Source organism: Aedes albopictus, chromosome 2 (genome assembly GCF_035046485.1).
Source record: "Aedes albopictus strain Foshan chromosome 2, AalbF5, whole genome shotgun sequence".
Classification (NCBI taxonomy): domain Eukaryota; kingdom Metazoa; phylum Arthropoda; class Insecta; order Diptera; family Culicidae; genus Aedes; species Aedes albopictus.
In genome coordinates this window covers 154,030,259-154,049,109 of record NC_085137.1, presented here as the reverse complement: position 1 = coordinate 154,049,109, position 18,851 = coordinate 154,030,259, and the positions used below count along the sequence as shown (strand labels likewise).

Here is an 18,851-nt window from a genome sequence, read left to right as displayed (position 1 = left end):
TGATTCGTCGAGAAATGGTGAGACTTTTTTTACGCGGTTTTTCGGATTTTGAACTGAGTTTTTTTTTACGCGGTACGTATCCCCCGCGTAAAAAAAACCGGACTGTATTACCAGAGGAATGGATGGAAGGTATCGTGTGTCCCATCTACAAAAAGGGCGACAAGTTGGATTGCGGAAAATACCGCGCGATCACACTACTGAGCGCTGCCTACAAGGTACTCTCTCAAATTTTATGCCGCCGTCTATCACCGATTGCAAGAGAGTTCGTGGGGCAATATCAGGCTGGATTCATGGGTGAACGCGCTACAACGGACCAGATGTTCGCCATCCACCAGGTGTTGCAGAAACGCCGTGAATACAGCGTGCCCACACATCACTTATTCATCGATTTCAAATCGGCGTATGATACAATCGATCGAGAACAGCTATGGCAGATTATGCACGAATACGGATTCCCAGATAAACTGATACGATTGATCAAGGCGACGATGGATCGAGTAATGTGCGTAATTCGAGTATCAGAGACACTCTCGAGTCCCTTCGAATCTCGCAGTGGGTTACGGCAAGGTGATGGTCTTTCGTGCTTGCTGTTCAACATTGCGTTAGAGGGTGTAATAAGGAGAGCGGGGATAGACACGAGTGGGGCGATTTTCACGAAGTCCGTTCAGCTGCTTGGCTTCGCTGATGATATTGATATTATTGCTCGAAAATTTGAGACGATGGCGGAAACGTACATCCGACTAAAGAGTGAAGCCAGACGAATCGGATTAGTCATTAATGTGTCGAAGACAAAGTACATGATGGCAAAGGGCTCCAGGGAGTAATCACCGTGCCCGCCATTCCGAATTTCTATCGACGGTGATGAAATCGAGGCGGTTGAAGAATTCGTGTACTTGGGCTCACTGGTGACCGCCGACAACGACGCCAGCAGAGAAATTCAGAGACGCATTGTGGCAGAAAATCGTGCTTACTTTGGACTCCGCAGAACTCTACGATCGAAGTGCAGATGGAAGACGGGACTAGGAGAAGGCGAAAGAACCACGAGCTGCATCAACTGCTGAGAGAACTAACCATCGTCCATACCACGAAAATCGGGAGGCTACGGTGGGTGGGTCACGTCATCAGGATGTCGGATAGCAACCCGACTAAAATGGTTATCGAGAGTCATCCAAGCGGTACAAGAAGATGTGGAGCGCAGCGAGCTAGGTGGGTCGACCAAGTGGAGGACAATCTGTGGACCCTACGCTGAGTGCGGAACTGGAGACAAACAGCCATGGACCGAGTGGAATGGAGACGGCCTTAGCCTGATCGGTAAGGTAAGTAAACAAACTAATTCCTTCTACTGAGATGGTGTGTGTACTGTCTGCGGAACTCTTTCATACTTCTCCAAGTATTTAATTGGCCAATCTTACTCAGTTGTCTTATGACGTTTCGGCATATAAGGTATGCACACAGCAAAATCTAGCCACCGCATTTTGGATAGAAATTTCTCTATTTTCAACGAATCGTGGCAATCTCTGGCGCAAATGAAAGCTTATTGTGTAAGGAATCGAAAAATATTTACTTCGGGATATATTTTGACATTGTGTTTAAAATAGAGTCAAGGGAACAAGAAGTCCTCGAAAAGTTTTTGCACAAACGTGCTGAAAATCTGACAATGTACATTAAAGCGACCGTCCCCGCAGACCTAAGTTAGCTTTCAAGTATTCGGTTCTATACATCATTACAACCTGGAAAGGTTGCAGATCAACTTAAGAGCAAGAAAAAATCGAAGTTTGGCAAGAAATACATAGTTTGGTCAACAATATGAATTTGTGGTTTGAAAAACCGAACTTTTAGAAATACATGTACAGCAAATCATCTTTTTCACTACGGGAAATGTCGGGAAAAATGGCTGGCACCCCTTATTCAAAAGCTTAGATATTGTGTATTGATTTGAATTGATTTTGTCCCCTGTTTTTGGCGGAGAATGCTTGCGTTTGTATGCAGAAAACTATGTAGAAATTGTACTGCATTTTTCCAAAAAACGTAAAATCTCATACACTTCAAAACTCAACCCAATTGAAAAATATTGAGTAACCGTGAATTGGAACCTTCAAAACATGTCAAGAACGACAGCTTTCATCGAAAAATAAGATTGATTTTGACACAAAGGTGGTAAAAATTTCTTGGCATGCGGTCGAAGGTACTGTGCAAAACTTTACGGAAGGACTCAAGCTCAAAACTCGAGATGACGGATATAACAAGTCAAATCAGCAATGTCTTGATGTTGATTTAAAGTAAATTAATGCTTTTTACGATGAATTGCTTTTGGTTTGGGAATAAGTTGGAATGAATTATTACTGCTTGATTTTCTTTGGCCAGATTTTGCTGTGCGCATACCTTACTTATTCTTTTAATATATCTTTCAGGGATATATTTGAAAACATTCTTCAAGAATACCTTCAGAACTACAGAATTCTCAGAGAATTCTTCATAACACTATTTCTTGATACTTCTATTTAACATTTTTTCCAGGTTTTTTGCTGGAAAACCTTCAATGAATGTCTCTAGAAATTTTCCAGCATATCCATCAATTTTTTTTTATTAAGATTCCTGCAAAAGGATAACTTAAAATCTCTTTAATTGATTTCCTCAGTAATTCCTCCATGGATTTCTTTAGAAAATTAAGCAGAGATTTCTTTTGGAATCACTCCAGGGGTTCCATGATCACTAGAGATTGATCCATAAATTTCTGCTTTTAATGGATTTCCTCATGAATTCCACCAGAAAATCGTGAATTTTGAGTTCCTTCAGAAATTTCTCTAGGTATTCTGCTGGAAAACCTGCCATGGATTTCATGCAACAACTCTCGTTATTTGATTATTTTGAAAGCCTTCCATGAATTCACTGATATATGTTGCTCTTTACTGGCATTTACCAGATTTGCTGGTATGTCATAAACATACAGAAAAACTTGTAGTTAGAAGACACAGAATGTTGCTAATTGACAAATTGAGGGATGAATTTTTGAAAAAAAATCGCGTTCTGGTGGGATTCGAACCCACGACCCCGTATTCGCTAGACCGGTGCTTTAACCAACTAAGCCACAGAACAGGTGATAATTCTGCGGAATAAAAAGCCAAACTGAACCCGAGCCCTCACCATGAACATTCACTTTTTCAAGAACCATCTCTCTTTCGGCTTACACTGAGCGAAAAATCCACTTAAATTCTACTGAAAATCTTAAGTAGATTTTTTCCATCTAACTTAACATTTGAAACTTAAATGATTAGTTAATGAAAATATTCTACTGAAAAAATGTAATAAAATTTAAGTGAAATATTTCATTGAATTTTTCATATGAATTTAAATTACTCATTTTGTACTAATCATAATACAAACTGAAAACAGATTAGATTTTACAAATTTTACGATGAAAACAACTTTTTTTCGCTTCTAGTTAACAACTAGTTTAGGTAATTATCATTGACTTGGGCTTAAAATACTTTATGCAGTATTGTGGGCAAAATCCAGCGTACAATTTCATTTGAAAAGAGCATTTTCTCACTGGATCTGTACTTTTCTTTTCGAAAAACTATGTGTGCTGGAATTCATCTACTGGATTTTCTAAATATTTCCTATTGTCGAATGTCACAACATTATGACGTTTTATGCGTTTATATACGTTCGAAAACTAGTTCGAAAAAGTTATTATTTTCCCGCATTTAGCTGTTCACAATATATCGGAAAAATTTGTTTATACCATGAAAACATTCACTACCATATTTGAGTGAAAATTACATACCCGCAAAAGCACGTTATACAGACACTGTTTTCCCAGTACAAGCACAACTATAAAGTTTAACCGTAAGAAAAACTTGAAAGATTAAACTTTCTTCCGCATTGCTCTCGGAAGAAACTTCTACAATCAAACGAAACCCACCACACCATTGACCCCTACAAAGTGATAAATAAGCCCCCTAATGTTCCTCGATGAGACCGCAACAGCACATTCCCAGAGCATGCTTCTAGCTAATCAGCTGGCTAAATAGAAATAGCTAACTTTCTTTGCTACTTTCCTTTGAAGTGGGCTGATTTTCGGTTTGCAAGAGAAAGCCCTTTCTTTAGCCATTGCTGGTCAGTTGAAATCCGGACGTACGATTTTTTCTGTGTTCATGTTCGTTCAATGTCCATTGTATAGTATCTTGATTGGAAGAAAAAGCCACAACCATACCAAAGTATATGATTGACAGCAGTTTTGAGTGCCCGGTTCTGACATGTCACTGGATTTTATGCATATGCACATGTGTATCATGATTTGAAATGATATCTTACCCAGCTGTTTCGGGTGCTAAGGTCAACGTTCCACCACTTTTTTTTATAATACAAATGCGCGGTTCTCGACGGCAGACAAAGGCTATTTTTTCTTATATAAACACATTACATTCCACCGCCCGCCCTCCACCACCGGCTGCCTTGAATACACGGAAAGGAAAAAAATGAAGCCTCCAATTGTAAAGTTGACGTAGATTAGAGACAAGATAAAAGGAAATTTAATATTTAATTTTTTCGACGCTTTACCACAACTGGTTGGAGCTAAAGCTTTCACACAGCTACGGAACCGCGGGGGACGTCTTTTCCATTGTGAAGAGATTTAACATGATTGGGAAGGAGCGAAGAAGCAGCAGCGACAAAAAGCCGGAAGCAGGAGTAAGGTGGAGCTTTGAACTCACAGAGTTTTGTCCCAGCATGACCGTTCCCGCCGGTTGTTCGCTGTGCTTTACAGTGAACGAGTCCTGAGCTGAAAGCAAAGCGGTTTCCTCCATCTCTTTGTTGTAGCACATCCTTAGTGGCATGTTTATGAATGTATTTTTAGCAGAATTAATCTCAGCAGAGTAGCTACATCTGCCTTATGCTACACGATTCGACGAACGAGCAAGGCTCTTGGATTAGCAGACAAGGGCACACGTCTTGAGTTAGGCATACGATATATGTACGAGTGGTGTCGTGCAAAGATGGGAACAAAATTGGAAGCGATTAATTGTGGTTTGGGAAATTGTCTTTTGTCATGGCACTTACGAACATCATTAATTTCTGCTTCTTCCAGACGTCTGTCATGGGGATTGTGGTAAATCAATTTGGGAACCAAATTAGTATATTTGATGACGTTACATGACGTTGAATTAAGATGAGAAGAATTGATATTTTTGGAGCCTTCAAGCATATGTGTTGAACATTATCGATGGTATTCAAACGCGTATCTTCTGGCATCCAGCGGCTGAATATGAAATGCTCCTCCACCGGAAGCTATACCTAAAATGGCAGCCCCACCTCGGTGGATAGGAGACGTTAGATAAACAACATATTGTTTACAAAACCCAAAGTGACAGAATCCAAAAATTAAAGAAAATTGACAGATTTAACGGTAACGACTTTTAGCATGAAACAACGGACAGGAATGGGAAAATGAAAAGTATTAATATTATATTAGTTTATCAGCCCAGCACGGTAAACTGATACAACTATCCAATCAGGCATGTCGTATGAAGCTTAAAATCCTGAGCGAAGTCCGTTGACCGAACTTTGGAGTACTCTACGAGGCAAACATGCTTCTAGTAACCGTGGTGTTTGTTTAGGTAAAGGGACAAAGTTGAAATTGCTAAGGTGGGGTAAAATGGTCCATTTCAATCATTCTTGAATGTGATTCGATCATTATTATAGGTGAAACGGTCCAACCTACTACACTAATACATTCCAAGTTCCAATTCTTGTCCGTTGTTTCGCGCTAAAAGTCGTTACCGTTAAATCAGTTCGTAATCTTTCATTCTCCAGTCTCCAGTTAGCTTAGTGGTTAAGGCTATGGATCGCCAATCCAGAGGCGGCGGGTTCGATTCCCGTTCCGGTCGGGGAAATTGTCTCGACTCTCTGGGCATAGTGTATCATTGTCCTTGCCTCACAATGTACAAATTCATACAATGGCAGGCAAAGAAAAAAGCCCTTTAATTAATAACTGTGGAAGTGCTCAAAAAACACTAAGTTGAAGCGAGGCAGGCCAAGTCTCCCAGTGAGATGAAGATGATGCCCCATTGTCATTGATTTGATAATCCCTGGGCCAGTAACACCTGCATTAACCTGATAATCTAATTTAGAACCACCATTGTAAAATATGATCGATCTTGGTTGTAAATAGCTGTGGGCCACCGTTTTCCCACATATATCTTCTAGGATTGTTCACTTGAAATGAACGCTGAAAATTGAATCGTCTGCTCATCAAATCACCATTGCTTGTGACTACACTGAACGAAACCCCCCGCCCAAGATCGACTGAGAGGCGATACGATCACGCCCCTTAACGACATTGATTGATGCCATCTTAAAACCGGATGACAGTGATATGAAAATAGAATGTCGACCATATCGTCGAGCAACTTTGATTTTTAGCGATTGATAACAATAATGTCACCGCTATCTTTCTCGAAAAACTATGTGCTTGTGGCCAGGGTAACCCTTGCGGGCACCCTTTTCAAAAAATATGACATGTTCAGGATAGGACATGCGACTTATAATCGTCAACGTCCCGGGTGTCACGATCAGGGAACTTGTTACGCTATCGATGAATAAATTCGGTGCATCTGTGTGGCCTTCGCTCTGCAACTAATATTCATTCACATAGCGTGCGTCGACTCATACGTGAATAAGATGATCGTCATCCGCTTTTTAGGATGATTGCCGTATGACTGATTCGTCATTCGAAAACACGATTTTGGTAATTTGGACTGGATGGTCGGACAAATCAGTCGATTTCGGGATGGGGTTTTCGTTCAGTGTAGCGAGTTGATACTAATGCTTTTGCCTTTCTCGTACACCGAAGTGTACTGAAAGGCTGTATGTTCACACAAAAAACGAATTTTCGATAGAAGGCTCGGAGGGTCAAGTCACATATACCAATCAACTCAGTTCGACAAATTGAAATAATGGCTGTATGTGTGTATGTATGTGTGTATGTATGTGCGCCAAAACGTTCACTTATTTTAAGGCACTTCCCATTGGCCGATTTTTTCGATTATAGCTCGAACCGAACCGAAATTTTACCGCATTGTTCCGGACCAGCACCGGTAGAACTGGCCGCATATAAAACTGGACCAAGTCCCATCATGCGACACATCAAACTGCGGCGAGTTAGTAACCTCTACACTCAGGAAAATTGCCTCATACTTAATGGAAAATATCCATGTGCCAAACCACATCCAAAGTATATGCAACCAATACCCGATTATGCAGGCAAATTAGCGCATGAATAGTATGTGCTCTAAATTGTATGAGTTGCTGCTGTATGGTGCCTCATCAAAAGTATGAGTCGCACTAATGGAAAACATTTGTTTACCCCCATTGCAAAAATCCATGTCCCGGATACATAGAAGGAATAAAGATTTTTTTCCCAGTGTAGCACGGTTGATGAATTCTATGCGAAAAAGAATACTGGAGACCAGAAATTGCACGATGTCGGCCCAAAATTCAAGATGCCAGCCTAACATTCATGATGGCGGCTGTTCAATAGAGTATTAGACTATAAAACCATGCAATATGGGTATATTTGTTATGAGGAAGATGTCTGAAGCAGTGCTGCAATTTTTCGACAGGTTTTTGTGATAGCGATATTTTCCTTTTTTTCATTTTCTCCGTTTTGGTTTTCCTGTCAATGTTGCTTTCCGATCAGCAAAACAGGAGCGAAATGAAATAGGTACTCACACTCGCACGCAGCGTGCTGAAAGCGAGAGCTGACAGGGTTAAATTTCCATTCAATTTTCTGTACTTAAGTGTTTTCACCCGTGGTAGCGTATAGGGCACTCACTCTCACAAGCCACCGCTTGAGACGAATGGCCTTTCAGCATGAGTACACTGAACGGCTGCTTGCGGTGAAAATTACTATTCTGAGGTTCAATTTAAATACACAACGCCACTAAATTTGTGCAGACTGAGTTTCGTTTCAATTCAACAGAATTATGATAATTTAATTTTATTGGCTTTTCTCGGTGAACTTAATACTACTCAAAGAAGGAGGGAGTAACGAAAGTAATGAAAGAAACGGTGGATAGAATCGCAAGTGTGCGACGAGAGAAATTGAATAGAAGTTGAAAATTAAGAGAGGGCCATAATTGAACAACACAATCACAACGACGACCCCTTTGCCTAACGTTCTCGTGTTGAACGGCTAGGTACTAGTAGTTTGATGATGACTACTAGCCCTAGACAGGCAAAAAGATCGTGGTTGTGATCTGTTAAATGTTGTTCGGCTTTGCTTTCGGTTCTATCGATCTGTGACACTTGTTCAAAGATTCATATCGAGCGAACGATACTTATTTGATTTTCGCGCTTTCATCTCGTATGCTCCTATTGTGTCCAAATGATCTTATTCGAACCGAGTTTCATTCTTTCTTGCCAACTGGATTTTACTTTCTAGGTTTAATCACCGCATGACTTTATGATAATTGAATTTTATTGGCTTTTCTCGGTGAACTTAATACTACTCAAAGAAGGAGGGAGTAACGAAAGTAATGAAAGAAACGGTGGATAGTTAGGCAAAGGGGTCGTCGTTGTGATTGTGTTGTTCAATCATGGCCCTCTGTTAATTTTCAACTTCTATTCAATTTCTCTCGTCGCACACTTGCGATTCTATCCTCCGTTTCTTTCATTACTTTCGTTACTCCCTCCTTCTTTGAGTAGTATTAAGTTCACCGAGAAAAGCCAATAAAATTCAATTATCATAAAGTGATGCGGTGATTAAACCTAGAAAGTAAAAGTCAACAGAATTATGTTTTCAATTTTACCATGGACTCGACTTTCAATTAAAAAAAGTTTCTATTGGCAACCGGATTCGAACCAAGAACCTTGACATCACCAGGCTCGCACGCTACACTCAGCCAAATAACCTTAACATTTCCATAAGGCCCAACTTATGAAACGGCCTTTAAATTATTCATCCTCTCCTCTTCTTGGCGTAACGTCCTCACTGGGACAAAGCCTGCTTCTCAGCTTAGTGTTCTATGAGCACTTCCACAGTTATTAACTGAGAGCTTCCTCTGCCAATGACCATTTTGCATGTGTATATCGTGTGGCAGGCACGAAGATACTCTATGCCCAAGGAAGTCAAGGAAATTTCCTTTACGAAAAGATCCTGGACCGACCGGGAATCGAACCCGTCACCCTCAGCATGGTCATGCTGAATACCCGTGCGTTTACCGCCTCGGCTATATGGGCCCTTAAAAATTATTTAAATTATTCATAATGATTCGGATGAATTTTATAAGGTCACTCTATGACGTGAAATCGTCTCACAGCTTGGCTTTTATTCATGTTTAACAACATGGTATTCCCAAGCGTCGGTAGCCGTGTGGATAAAACACGGGTTCGGTGATCCCGACGTTCATGGATCGAATCCAGTCTGCATCATTTTAAGATTTTTTTGTTCTTTTCATGAGTCTATCTTATGAAATTTGTCATCGCAAGCACGATCAATTTTCATAAGGTATTCTTATGCCATCCATAAGAATTAGTTATAGCAAATTTTCATAAGGTATTTCGATGAATTTTGCTAGGTTTTTTCGCTGAGTGTACCACTCGGCTATCGAACCGGTTGATGTGAGAAGAAACAAAACACACACAAGAAGCGTTGGTTCGTCGATGATCATGTTTTGCCATAGTTAATTTAAAAACATTTTTATGCTTGTCACTACTGCAAGCCGTCTTTCAGTGTAATGTGTGGATGATTGGGAATTGATCTTGTTGGGTCGCTCACGAATGGAGCTCTCGGACTCTGTCAGTTCTCACATTGAGGAACTGAAAACGACCTCCGCAGTCATTCATTTTCGGCTGAAAAACAGGCACTGAGACTGATATTTTGCAGGACTGGTCTGAAGTCCATAAATGGCAACCAGAATATCCAAGATGGTGGTCTAAAATCTAAGATGGCGGCTCCAAATTCAAGATGGCGACTGTTTTTGAGTTTTAGGACCTGAAGCCATGCAATATGGGTCTACTAGGTATGGGGTTGAAGTCTGGACTCCAAAAATGGCGACCAGAATATCCAAAATGGCGGTCTAAAATCCAAGATGGCGGTTCATAATTCAAGATGGCTGCTATTTAATGGAGTATTAGGATCTAAAACCAAGCAAAATGGGTATATTTAGTATGGTGAAGATGTCCAGAGTCCAAAAATGGCGACCAGAATATCCAAAATGGCGGTCTAAAATCCAAGATGGCGATTCATCATTCAAGATGACTGCTGTTTAATGGAGTATTAGGATCTAAAACCAAGCTAAATGGGTATATTTAGTATGGTGAAGATGTCCAGAGTCCAAAAATGGCCAGCAGAATATCCAAAATGGTGGTTCAACATTCAAGATGGCGACTGTTTAATGAAGTTTTAGACTCTAAAACCATGCAATATTGGTATTGGAAAGATGTCTGGAATCCAAAAATGACGATTAAAATATTCAAGATGGCGACCAAAATATCCAAGATGGCGTCTCAAAATTCAAAATGGCGACAGTTTGATGGAGTTTTAGGGCCTGAAACCATGCAATATGGGTATATTTGATATGGGAAGAAGTCTGGACTCCAAAAATGACAACCAGAATATTCAAGATGGCGGTCTAAAATCCAAGATGGCAGCTCAAAATTCAAATGGCTTCTGCTTAACCGTTATGTGACCGGCAAACTTTTTGCTTTTTTCTACACCGTGTATTTTAAATGGGTGCTGGGTACCCGGGTACCCTGCCGGCCACATAAGGGTTAATGGAGTTTTAGGCTCTAAAACCATGCAATGTGGGTATGTCTGTTATTGGGAAGAAGTCTGGAAATGATTCTTCTACAAGAAGCGTTGATTGATTTGAATTACGGAGACAAGGGGCGACCTCTGGGATTTTTTGTTTGAAAGTGTAACTTTTCCCATAGTAAATCCAATGCAAACTTTGAACCGCTTGCGCTAAATTCATCAACATGTTATTGCTGACTGCACCCCAAATTGGACTGACACAATAGTGTGCACAGACCTTCAAAGTGTGATTGCAGCGCAGGATAACGTCGGATCGAGTTGAGGTCTTCGGTGCACTTATTTCTTGTAAATAGAGGAATAAGTGCACCGAAGACGTCGAGCCGATGCGAGGCAAATGTGCACTATTATCACACTTTTTAGGCGTATCAAAAAAGTGTGATAGTCCAATTTGGGATGTAGTCTGCAATACCTGAGTTGTGTAAAAATGTGTTTTTCGAAGGCACGAGAAAGGCGGCATCACCGTTAGGTTAATTAACTAGGATTTTTTTTTTTTTCGAATACAGAGATGTCCCCTCAGGTCACCTTCAAAGAGCTTTTGGTTCTTTTTGGTTCCAAAAAATTCTTGGCAGCTTCTAATTGAACAAAGTGATGCAATGGAAGTCCTCCCATAACCTCTTACATAATTAATGGGCAGCCCCTTGGTGAAAAGACGTACCTCCTCAAACTAACTGAAATAAAAAAAACATTAATGCCCACGCGAAGCATACAACTCTTAGCTGGCGGTCTTTGTCATCGACTGACCCGTGGAAGCATGAGATAGAAATTTGTGAGGACCAGATCTACATCGGACGCCATGAGTTCAAGGTTGTCGATTGCTCAGGTATTGCAGTCCATACAGCAAGAAAAAGCATCTTAAAAAAACGGTTTTGTCTAATCCATTCAACACACAATCCCATAAAAATAATAAAAATCAATATCTAATTGAGTAGACCACTTTACTTCCTTCATCCAAACATTCTCATCCTCAACCGGAAGCATCATCAAATCGAACAATCTTCCCATCACCCTACCTCTGTCAAGCCAGATTCCATTCGATTCATTTCAATTCTTTATCTATTTTCTGCTTTTTTTCTCATTCCAGAAAGTTCTCCTGAATGCATCGTTCCAGGACGGCAAAAAACTGTTCACCTCGTACCACACCAAGACCAAGCGGCGCAATTTGCGTAAGGACCAGTTCCGAGCGCTCTATCGCAAGCTGCAAATCAAAAAGGTGGTGCACAAAAACTACCTTTATGACAAGTCCAAACTTGCCAAGCGGAAACTGATCAAGAGCTTCGAGCATAACAATCAGACCATTTCGCTGCTGACGGAAATCAGCTTCTACGGGTGCGAGAAGCAAACGAAGAGCTGCATCGGCCAGGTGTACAACTCGCAGCCGTTCTACACGTACCTGGGGAGGCACACTCCGCCGTGCTGTCTGGATAAGCTCAAAACCGTCTTCCGGCACGTGGTCGATGAGTTCGAGAACGTCGGCATCCGCTATTGGTTGGATAACTATGCGCTGAAGAATGCCATCGAGTTGAAGTCGCTGTCGCCGGATGCGTACGAAATCGATGTGAGCTTTAACAGTGACGACGTTCAACGGTCGGTCGCACTGCGGAAGGCCCAAACCAAACCATACACCGACGGGGACGGGTTCCACTGGCTGAAGGCCACCGACGGGCACTACTTCCGGGTGCAATACTCGAAGGTTAATCAGATTGCGGTCAATTTGCTGCCGTTCGACCTTAGCGGTGAAGTGGTTCGCCCCAACGGGTTCTACGGCTGGAAGGCGAAGAAGTTTTCGGTGGAATTTCTGCATCCCATGTCGACGGTGCTCTTTTTGGGCAAGCCGATTATGTGCCCGAACAATGTGATGGAGTATCTGGAGACGAAGGGTGTCAAGTAGGATAGTGTTGGGAAATATGGGGGTTGACGAGCTTCTGTGATAGAGAACGGTGCTGTTGCTGTTGAAAGGGATTGAAGCGGGTGCGATGATGAAGTGAGAAAAAGATGACACTCGGGACGGCTTGTAAATAACTAAGTAGCTAGCGCTAGTAGAACACTTGAGAAAGTAGGTTTAGCGGGTAGGTAAATCATTGTGAGTATTTTAATAGAGAAAAAGGTCGTGCCTGCGACGCTGGAGTTTTGTTTCTAGAGCAAATTTATTATGGAAGTTTAAGCGGCTTTTGTGCCAATCAAGGGTTTTATTATGTGGAGCTGTATGTAAATGAAAGTAATTATAATGCTAATGCAAGGTGATGAACTAAGATTGGAAGCTGTTCATAAACCACGTAGAACAAAATTTGGTCATTTCAGACCCCCCCTTCCCCCTCGTAGACTTTTGTTCATACAAGGATTTTGAAATTTGTATGGAGCGTAGACTTTGGCCAGAACCCCCCCCCCCTCCCCCTTACAAGTCTACGTGGTTTATGAACGGTCCCTTGACGATACCACTTATTTTGTGTATGTTTAAACCAGAAGTTAAATGGAGAAGCGTGACAACTTTTATTACTTGTGTAATTTCAGGAAGAATTTTGGTAAAATTGAAAAAAAAGTGGATTCTGGAAGGATAATAGGTGGCAATCTAGATTCGGTGTCCGGCCATTTGGCCGGCGTTCAGCCAAACGGCGTTCGGTTTAATGACCCGGAACCATTCAGATTCAACTCAAGGCCAGTCTCGATTATCCGTATTGCGTTATAATGACGGTAAGCTACACAGCGTATTAGACGCCAATCACGTAGAAAACTCTCGATTTTCTTGAGCACCAAACGGTATTATCCTTGATTTCCATCTGAGACAGAAATTTGTTTGAGGATGTCTATAGGAATGATTTCGGATTTTCTACGGCAAATGGCTTCGGGTATTCCAACGGGAATTGATCCTGATACCCTTTCGATGTTTGCTTTAGGGTATTCCTGTTTGGGGATTGTTCAAAGAATTTCTTCGGGGATCCTTAATGGAGGGACCATTAGAAAATAAAAGGGATTGCACGGATTTCCTTTAAGAACCCCTTCGGTAATTCCTCAAAAGGTCCCCCGAGGGATTCCCCGGGGATTCCCCGGGGATTCTCCACGGGATTCCTTCGAAAATTCCCCATGGGATTCCTCCGGGAAGTCCCCCAGGGATTCCTCCGGGAAGTCCCCCAGGGATTCCTCCGGGAAGTCCCCCAGGGATTCCTCCGGGAAGTCCCCCAGGGATTCCTCCGGGAAGTCCCCCAGGGATTCCTCCGGGAAGTCCCCCAGGGATTCCTCCGGGAAGTCCCCCAGGGATTCCTCCGGGAAGTCCCCCAGGGATTCCTCCGGGAAGTCCCCCAGGGATTCCTCCGGGAAGTCCCCCAGGGATTCCTCCGGGAAGTCCCCCAGGGATTCCTCCGGGAAGTCCCCCAGGGATTCCTCCGGGAAGTCCCCCAGGGATTCCTCCGGGAAGTCCCCCAGGGATTCCTCCGGGAAGTCCCCCAGGGATTCCTCCGGGAAGTCCCCCAGGGATTCCTCCGGGAAGTCCCCCAGGGATTCCTCCGGGAAGTCCCCCAGGGATTCCTCCGGGAAGTCCCCCAGGGATTCCTCCGGGAAGTCCCCCAGGGATTCCTCCGGGAAGTCCCCCAGGGATTCCTCCGGGAAGTCCCCCAGGGATTCCTCCGGGAAGTCCCCCAGGGATTCCTCCGGGAAGTCCCCCAGGGATTCTTCCGGGAAGTCCCCCAGGGATTCCTCCGAAAATGCCCTCAGGGATTCCTCCGGGAAGTCACCCAGGGATTCCTCCGGGAAAACCTCCAGGGATTCCTCCGGGAAATCCCTCAGGAATTCCTCCGGGAAGTTTCCCAAAGATTCTTTCGGGCAGTCCTCCAGGAACCTTCGAGAAGTCTCCCAACAATTCCAACAGATTCATCGGACAGTTTCTTCAGGAAGGAATTCCGACAGGAAGGGAATTCCCAAAGAAATTTCTATGGGAATTTCCGGAAAAATTTCTGGAGAAGTTCCGGAATCCCTGATAAAATTCTTGGAACAATTATTGAAGGAATTTCTGAAGGAATTTCTAGAGGAATTTCTGAAGGAATTTCTGGAAGATTTTCTGGAAGATATCAGGGAGGAGTTTCTGGAGGAATTCCTTAAAGAATATCTGAAGCATCTGGGAGAATTTCGAGAGGAACTACAAGAGGAATTTATGGCTGATTTCTGAAGCAATTCTAAGAGGAATTTCTGAAGGAATTCCCGAGAAAACTTCGACAGGAATCTCTGGGAGTGTTTATGGAAAAAAAAAATTGGAATGGAATGGATAGGAATGCTGGTGGGAATTTTCTGGAGAAGTCCATGGAAAAATTCCCGGAATAATCTCTGAAGGAACTGGTAAAATTGTTCGAGGAATTTCCTTGAAATTCCTTGAAAAAAATCTGGAATTGCTGGAGGTTTTACTTGACAAATTCCTTTGGAGGAATTCCTGTAGGAATCTTTGGAGGATTTCCTAAAGGAACTTCTGAAGGAGTTCCTGGGGGAATTTATGGAAGAATTCCGTGAGGAACCCATGGTATAATCCCAGGAACAATTTCTAGAGGAACCCAAGGAGAAATTGCTCGAAGAATTTTTGGAGAAATTTCTGTAGGAACTCCTGGGGGGCATTTCCGGAGGGATTCCCGGACGAGTTCCTGGAGGAGTTTCTGAAAGAATTTCCGGAGGAGTTTCTGAAGGAATTTCTGGAGGAGTTTATGAAGGAACTCCTGAAAGAATTTCAGGGAGAATACTCGGAGGATTCCATGGGGGAATTCCTGGAATAATCTATGGAGTAACTCCTGGAGGAATTGCTCTAGGATTCTTTGGATGATTTTCTGTAGGAACTCATGGGAACTGCTGGAGGAATGTCTGTACGAATTTCCTGAGGATTCTATGGCAGAATGCCTGGAACAATCATTTGAAGAACTCATGGAGAAATAGCTCGAAAATTTTTTGGAGGAATTTCCAGAGGGATTCCTGGAGAAATTTTCGCAGGATCTTACACAGGATTTTCCTGAGGAATTCCCGGATAAACTCTCGTAGGAATTCCTGGATGGATTCTCGTAGGAATTCTAGGAGAAATCTTCGTACGAATTTTTGGAGCAATTCCCGGAGGAATTTCCCTTTCCAAGTAACATTTTATAGTCGAATAGACTAGAAGAGGTTCTTGAAACCTTCATAAAACCAAAACAAAAGGTGTTATGATTAATGACGGTTCATCAAAATTTTACTTGTGTAATAAATCTGTAGTTCTTCAAAGATTAGCCTACGCTCTTAAAAAAATAGGAATTTACACGTGACGTAAACCATCAACGTACGTAAACATTTCATGACTGAATGGCAGATTTGACTCAATTTTAAAATCCATCATGTAAGTTCGAGTTGGTTGCACAGAGTGTCAACAAACGTACCTGTCCACATAGGTAGAAACAGTTTTACAATTCGACAATGATTTTTCATAAGGGCCTAACTGACTTGATCGATTTCTCTTCGTCGACTCTCTCTTTCGCTAATAACTTGTTCAAAACAAACAAAATCATTAGGGGTACTCACTAAACAGATTAAATTGCTGCGTAAGCCATGATTTTCTGCTTATTTGAAATGTTTCATGATTTTGCGAATGAAATAATCAAAGATTGCCTTGGTGATCGCGACATTTAATCAGTTTAATCAGTTTACGCTGTTAAGTGAATCCCCCTATTATTCTTTTTGTTTCTATAGCAACATGTAGTCGTCTTCTTCGCATTTCAACCAAAAAATCTTTGGAAAACTCAATACATATTCTGTGATAACACAAAGAGAGGATCGTTGAAGAGAACTCGAAAATGTCAGTTAGGCCCAAATGAAAAATCAGTGTCGAATTATCATTTGCCTCACAACTCGGTGATACAGCCGAGAGGTATAGTACGTGCCTCTCTTTTACTTACTCTTATTTTACTTACGAATGTTTTATCTCTCGCTTCGGCTCTAGCGATTGCTGGTGCGACTTTATTTGTCATACAGTGCGAGAAATTAGTATAAAGACAGAGCCGTTTTCCATACAAAATAATCATGTTTAGGGATCAAAATCTCTTTTTCTAGCGATTCGATTGTTATGGAATTTTGTCTGCAACCTTAAAATAACTAGAACTTTGGCTAGATATATAAATCATCATCCATGAAAACGTTTATATCGATTTTTCAGATTCAAATAGACATAAAGACACTTATTTCCATATAAAAATGTGTCTTTATATTTATATGAATCTGAAAAGTCGATTTAAAGTTTTCATGGATGATGATTTATATTTCTAGCCAAAATTCTAGTTATTTTAAGGTTGCAGACAAAATTCCATAACAATTGAATCGCTAGAAAAAGAGATTTTGATCCCTAAACATGATCATTTTGTATGGAAAACGACTCTGTCTTTATACTTATTTCTCGCACTGTAGAAGACGTAAATTTGTGTCAAACGGGCCGCTCCTTTTATGTGCATCCAAGTGAACTTAAATTTACATGATTTCTTCTAAGAGTGTAGGAGTTCCTTCAATAATTCCTAGCTCCTAGGTGTACCTTAAGGAATTAGTCCAGGAGTTCCTTTAGAGATTCCTCTAGGAGTTTCTGCAAAAAATCTTTCAGGAGTTCCTTCAAACATTCCTCTAGAATTCCAATCAGGGATTTTTCCTTACGTCCCTTGGAGATATTTCTAGGAGTTTCTTCACTTAACACTCCAGGAGATCGTTCAGGGTCCACTTCAGGAGTTCCATCAAGGGTTCCTACAGGAGTTCCTTCTGGGATCCCTCTTGGAATTTTACCAAGAATCCCATCTAAAATTCGTTCCGAGATTCCTCTAGGAATACCTTTGGGATGCCTCATGGAGATTTTTCAGGGGTTCTTTAAAGGATATCGTTAGGAGTTCTTTCAGGTAATCCTATTGAAGCTCTTCGAGGAATTAATCCGGGAGTTCCTACGAAAATTCCTGAAGTTTAGTAGTTCTTTCGGGGATTGCTCCAGAGGTTCCTTCAGTGGTCTCCAGTGATGCAACAAGGGGGTGCGGAGGGTGCTTCCAGAATTCTTTCCCTTAAAGATTCCTTTAGCGATAAAACCAGGATTCATCCAGATTTCCTTCATGCATGACACATTTTGAAAATTCATCCAACATCTTCATCAAGTATTTCTTGAAGGACTCCTGCGAGAATTAGCAATTTACGTAGCAGTAACTTCAAGGACTTCTTCAAAAATTCCAATAAGATTTCTTTCACAACTTGTTCTTGATATTTCTTTAGGAAATCGTGCAAAAAATTATACAGGAATGCCTCTACGAATTCCTTCATAAAGGCCTTCAAGGATTACGTCATGAAGCTCTTCAAAGAAATCATTCAGATGAATCATGAAGAAGTGCTCCTAGGATAAGAGATTTCTCCAAATGAGGAATCTTGCAGGAATTCCTCATGGAAAAATATCTTTGCTTGGAGCCATACCAGAATGAATTGGGGAAATTTTTCAAAGGAATTTTAGAGGAATTCCTGAACGAGACCTTGAAGAAACGCTTGAAAGAAATTTTGGAGATATTTCTGAAGGTCTCTAGATTTCTAGATAAATTCTAAGATGTGTTGCTGGAGCAATCAACACCAGCGGCTAGTCTCGTTGGATAAATATACGACTCATGCTGAAAAAACTACTTTTTGCAACTCGTTATATAAATAACTATTGGGCAAATGAAAAACAAGCTTTTAAAGAATTCCTATAGATTTCATTGAAAGAATTTCTGCAAGAGACTATGGAGGATATTCCGTCCCTGAGGTCCCCCTGAGGATATTTGTGCAGGAATCCTAAGAGGATGCATGTATCCGTCCTTGTAGAATCATCTGAAGGAAAACGTTGAGAAATACTTGAAGGAATTTTGAATACTTGGGGGAAAAAGTATTTTTTTGCTGAAATTTAAAGGTTTCATAAACGAATTGTAAAAGAGGACTTGGAAAAAACGCCTAAAATCTTTGAACGATTTCCTACACCAACTATTGGAGGAATTTTTGAAGAACTATCTAAAAGAATGGTTGAAGAGATACCTACGAAATTCTTGAAAAGGCT

At 41.4% G+C, this 18,851-nt stretch overlaps 1 protein-coding gene across 3 annotated transcripts in view; it reads left to right on the top strand.

Moving 5' to 3' along the window:
- Positions 1-13,110, top strand: part of LOC109420900 (ribitol 5-phosphate transferase FKRP) — an 80,346-nt gene extending 67,236 nt beyond the window's left edge. For all 3 annotated transcript variants that reach the window (XM_062850627.1, XM_062850626.1, XM_062850625.1), the window contains exon 5: positions 11,898-13,110. In XM_062850627.1, the coding sequence (XP_062706611.1) occupies positions 11,898-12,704 (807 nt within the window). In that variant the 3' untranslated portion in view covers positions 12,705-13,110. The remainder of the gene's footprint in view (positions 1-11,897) is intronic.
- The last annotated feature ends 5,741 nt before the right edge of the window (positions 13,111-18,851 follow it).